The 5264-nt window shown below is 34.2% G+C and overlaps 2 protein-coding genes and 1 non-coding gene across 3 annotated transcripts; 2 read left to right on the top strand and 1 right to left on the bottom strand.

Annotated features, from left to right (window-relative positions):
• The first annotated feature begins 488 nt into the window (after nucleotides 1-488).
• LOC134249292 (death domain-containing protein CRADD-like) lies at nucleotides 489-2606 on the top strand. Its single transcript, XM_062731659.1, has 2 exons — nucleotides 489-571; nucleotides 1787-2606. Exons 1-2 carry the CDS (start codon nucleotides 562-564, stop codon nucleotides 2071-2073), a joined length of 297 nt encoding a protein of 98 aa, XP_062587643.1. The 5' UTR covers nucleotides 489-561; the 3' UTR covers nucleotides 2074-2606.
• Nucleotides 2607-2767: 161 nt separating this feature from the next.
• On the bottom strand, nucleotides 2768-3682 carry LOC134249293 (caspase-2-like). Its single transcript, XM_062731660.1, has one exon. The coding sequence runs from the start codon at nucleotides 3613-3615 to the stop codon at nucleotides 3340-3342; it is 276 nt and encodes a 91-aa protein (XP_062587644.1). The 5' UTR covers nucleotides 3616-3682; the 3' UTR covers nucleotides 2768-3339.
• An 866-nt stretch (nucleotides 3683-4548) lies between these two features.
• On the top strand, nucleotides 4549-4620 carry Trnap-ugg (transfer RNA proline (anticodon UGG)). The gene has a single exon. It is a non-coding gene; the product is annotated as a tRNA-Pro (tRNA).
• The last annotated feature ends 644 nt before the right edge of the window (nucleotides 4621-5264 follow it).

The raw sequence follows: 5264 nt of genomic DNA, 5'->3' as shown, positions 1-5264 counted from the left end.
TCAATATAACTTGGCACGCAAGTAGACTACACTAAGATACACAATTCTGTGTATCAGTTTTTGATTTCGATGAACGGTGTTGCCGTGGTTACTAAAAATAGAAATTTCTGTGAAATTCTTTCAAAATGCTACTCCTTCTACAGTTTTAGTCTGATTTCAATATAACTTGGCACACAAGTAGACTACAATAAGATACATAATTCTGTTTATTGGTTTTTGATTTCGATGAACGATGTTGCAGTGGTTACTAAAAATAGAAATTTCTGTGAAATTCTTTCAAAATGCTACTCCAAATACAATTTTAGTCTGATTATAATATAAATGTGGCATGCAAGTAGACTGCACTCAGAACATAAAGAGACTTAATCAAGGATCATTATTCTATTTATTGCTGTTGAAAAGTTTCAATTTCCAACTGCTTAAGTACTTTTCTCTTCCTTTGCTATAAGTACAAACCAGTAGAGCTTCAGTCTCGACAGAGACTTCTGGTTCATTAATGATTTCATTTCAGACTAATGTTGACCTGATTCCAGATGGTGAAGAACTTAAAAGACAGCATTGATGGCAGGAGGTGAGCTTTTGTGTGGAATTTAATTTAAAAAAACCACACAGTACTGAATTTTCAGTCATGCACAGGAAAAGAAAGAAATCTTTGCATTTGACTTTAAAATAGTCAAGAAATAATTCACTTTTACATGATTATCATGATCATAGAATACTTGTATTAAGAAAAGTTCATAAAACTGTATTTTCAAGTATATCTTTTTGTTAGTATAACAGGCAAATTCAAAGAATTGTGATTCCCTACTTTTGGTGTCTTAGTGGTAATGCACATGTGAAATGTGAAAGCTCTCTCCCTTCTCATTCATAAGTAATGGCCAAGGGTCAATTTTTGATAACAAACGGACAGCAAGACTGACAAATGAGATTTTTTTTTGCTAAAGCAGGGGACAATTAAATAGAACATTGACTAGCATAAAACAATGATGAAATCTAGTTAAAAAAAATTTTGAGAAAGAAATGCATTGACATGTTAATATTGAGAAAATACATTATAGGTCCAATCTAAGAAGAAGGTATGGTTTTAGCTTTATTGCGCCCTAAAAATGTAATGACGTCAAAAAGTTTTGAAACTGGCTTAAATATTAGTTTAATAAATGACTTTGATAAATCAGGAAAGAATATGGCATGAAGGTTTATTATTCTGCAAATATGACGTCATTAATGTGAAGCATTTCTCTATTTTCAACAGAAAGAGCCTCAAAATGGCACATTTCAAGGGTGATTTTCCTTTAGAAAACAGTGTCCACAGCCGTCGCCCACGTTAATTAATTTTTTGATATTTTGTGCAAAATTCAATAACAAATCACATATCTCAAGATCTTAGTGGGCGATGCCTGTGGACAATGTTATCTGAAAGAAAATTCCATTGGAAATTGGTGTCTTCTGCTACTTTTTAAGAAAATACGGGAAAATGCACATGTCTATGACGTCATAATTAGCATTTAAAAACACATGTGAGAAAAATGACTTGTATGATTTTTCTGCATTGAATTTCAATTATTTAAAAAGCTTGAGTTTTCAACTATTACACCAGTTTTATTTTTTTGAAAATCACAGGGCAAAATTTGTATGGAAACCATACCTTCTTCTTAGAATAAGATCTTTGATCCGCTCCAGTTTGATCGCTACACAAAGCGGATCAAAGATCTAATTTTAATTAGATTGTTATAGGTCCAGTCTTGAACTAGATCCTTCTTTTATAAATTGATTTCTAATGTTACAGCTAGCATTCAAGACAGGCCTCCCACAGAGAAAGAACTGGTGGAAGTCAGCAAACATATCGGGGCCGGTTTCGAGCTTTTGGGAGCGTACCTAGGCATCAACAGCATAAAGATCCAACAAATTGTGATGAACAATAGCTTCAGTGTAGAGACACAGATTTTTAAAATACTTGTCGCCTGGAAACAGAAGGAGGGACGTCAAGCCACAGTGAGAAAACTCCTGGAGGCCGTAAAAAACAGCCCGGGGAACATTAATGTAGGGGAGATAGAGAGGATTTTTGACACGTGATGTTTGACATGTGATATTTGACTCGTGATATTTGACACATGATATTTGACATGTGATATGTGACTGTGTGATTTAGTAAATCAGAATCACATCTCCCTCCCAAGCCCTTACTAACTACAGACAGGACCTGGAGGGTTAGAATCACATCAGAATCAATCTGATTATTATCCAGTTTATTTGGTAAGGCTTATATTAAAAGATAATAGTACTGAGATGACAGAAACAGACTAAACAAATTTTAATTTAAGGTCAAAATTTAAGTGAACAGTGTTTCTGTAATATTTATACTTTTTATAACTTCTCAGTTTGATTATATTGAATTCTGAAGCTACCATACTCAATGGGTGCAGAAAATAATGATAATAGTTTGTTTCATATTTGAATGTGTTTATAAACCCAAGACTTATTTCTCCTCTAAACCATTATTTCTCTATTAAACACTTTGATCTCTGATATATGCATAAGTCACTGAAGTGTAGAATTTTTCAGTAGTTACTATGCTGTATGAATGTAATCCAGTGTTTTTTCATGACTGAAAGTCTTGGTACTCTGTTTTGTTGTTCTTTATAATATCTATGTAAAGTGTGTTCAACATGAAGTACTCCATGTTCATCAAGCGCTTCCTTTGTCATTTTTAATATATTTTTTCAATTAAATAATGACTCAAATATTTGTTTTGTTTAATAGTATATTTAATATTTAAACAAATGTAAGCTGAGTAACAAACATTCCTAAAGCAATTTCATTTAGAGATTGAATTTTAAAAGTAAAAAGATCTGGTTTGCATTCCTTCAATATTTTTGTCTAATGAAAATGCAAAATAAAATGTGTATTGAAATAACTGACAAGTAACAACTTAAAGGGATTTTGAAATTGGTCAGATGATCAAATCCTATAATGGCATTATATGCCTGAAGCTTACAAATGTACATGTAAGTATAAATCATATGATACATGTACTTATTACGGTATGTACAATGAATGCAATACAACAGTACTGATTAAATTAAAGTACATTATATTGAACTGCTTACCGGTACATATTCAATAATTACTAAAAAATAATTGTATGATTCTTACATAAAACTGTAGTTACTTTTAGTATAAAACAAATCAATTGTAATAATAGAATGACTAAATGTGAAAAGATACCATACATAAAAATCATTCCAAACTTTAACATACTGTTTAATACATGTACAGCACATAGGCCTTGAACTAAAAAACAGCAAAATCATGGCATATCATTCTATGAACCTCACAATATCAAACCGCCTGTTCTAATCTCTCTGCTATGAACCCCATTTGACACTCTTTAAGTCCGTCGACGAACGTCTGGAACGCCTGTGGCCCCCTCTTCTGTACTATAAATAGCAGCTGGGTGGCCTTCTCTCTCCTGGTTCTCTGGATCTCCACCTCCTCCTTCATATTCTCTGTCAGAATGGAGTGGGAGATAAGGAAGTCCATCAGTTCGTCCACAATAAGATTCTCCAGGAGGAATGTCCAGTTCTTCCTGATAGCTTCCCTGTGTCTGTGTTCCATTCTGGTCAATGTTTATAAGGGGGGAATAGGCGACCAAACACAACACCATGAACACATGCGTATCCAAGAATCTCTTCAGCTAGGCTACATTAAATTCACTGTCAACTTGTTGTATTCTTCATGCAGGCATTCTTTGTTTTATTCAAAGTTTTCTTAAAGATGTTTCACAGTCTAAAATTATAAAAATAGTAATGTTTTAATAACCAGAATAAAATGCTTTTCTCAGCAAGGCAGGCTTGTTCACAAGTTGTTGATTTGAAAAGATAAAATAAATCTAAAAGGATCTTGTAGTAGTGCATGTCTATAGTGATCTATATGTACAGGTATGTATGGCAGGTTAGATCGGCAGGTACCTGGATGGTATAACCCAACCCCTTTTTCACATGTTCTTCTAAATTTTCTTTAGTCACTAGGGCTACCAAAGAACTATAAATAAGTGATACAGTTACATGGGGCCATGGTTACACCATCTACATGATCTAGGCTATTTAATTTTTAGCTGAAATGTCTTCCGAGTCATTCCTCTTTGCAAAAGACGCAAAGAATTTGAAAGAAATGTGCCATAGATCTATCAAATGATGTTAGGCCGTATAATGCTGCTGAGAATACCTAGGGTATTTACTTAAAATGCACCAGCTGTATAATGTAAGGAGGGGGGCATTTAATTTTAGGCCTAGTACTAAAAATCAAGGTACGTCAGTGTGACCCATAGGGTTTTTAAACCAGAGACATGTTATTATGGGTAACACCAGCTAGACTTGTAGACTTATGCAACTCATTTCTTAATCCCAGTGTTATTACCTGCAGCATTAGATGTTCAAAATGAAATCCATCCCAATCTTATCGTTCAACAGGAAGTAAACAAACCATAACAGCCGAGCGGCATCGAAGCGATTAACTTAAAATCTTCTTTTATGCAAACATATTCATAGCGGCTCGTTGGTCTAGGGGTATGATTCTCGCTTTGGGTGCGAGAGGTCCCGGGTTCAAATCCCGGACGAGCCCTACTTCTTTTTTTTTGTTTTTAAATCTATTTACAATTTTTTTACTTTATTCTGTTTTTTTTACATCGATTGTCAAAATACTTGTTTTATTTTTTTCATTTACACATAGATGGTGTTATTGGCTGTGCAAAAATATCGAAACGGGAGCGAGGGGGGGGGGGGGAGGGTTTACATCGCCATAATTTCCCCCTAATGGATGGGCTTGTAGCTATCTGTTATATCTGTCCTATTTTTTTATTTCAAAGAGCTATATCTGCTTTTTCCTTGGATTATGGACATATAAAAATTTACAAACAAAAATTCAAACCGTGGGAGGGCGGGGGGCACCTGGTGCGTCGGCCCTGGGTCCGCCTTTGAGTGGACTAAATCATGGGCACTTGTCTCTGTAATATTTTTTTTTTTACCGATATGCATACTATGATATTATGCATATATATGGGTTGAAAATTTATTACTGAAACAAGTGCCAGACAGTGGAATATATACTTGCAAGAGACTTGACTGAATATAAATTCTATAACAGAGATTATCTAACAGAAACGGGTGTTTTCTGCGTCTCATATCGATTTATTTTCTTTCATAGATTTTAAACAAGTCGTGTACTAAGGGAGCACAATTAGTGCTCTGTTAAATTCAGACAGTTTG

This window comes from Saccostrea cucullata, unplaced genomic scaffold (genome assembly GCF_032062105.1).
Source record: "Saccostrea cucullata isolate Sc308-1 unplaced genomic scaffold, CSIRO_AGI_Scuc_v1 ctg20308, whole genome shotgun sequence".
NCBI classification, from domain to species: Eukaryota; Metazoa; Mollusca; class Bivalvia; order Ostreida; family Ostreidae; genus Saccostrea; species Saccostrea cuccullata.
The sequence above is the reverse complement of the archived record's forward strand: the minus strand, read 5'-3'. Positions and strand labels throughout refer to the sequence as shown.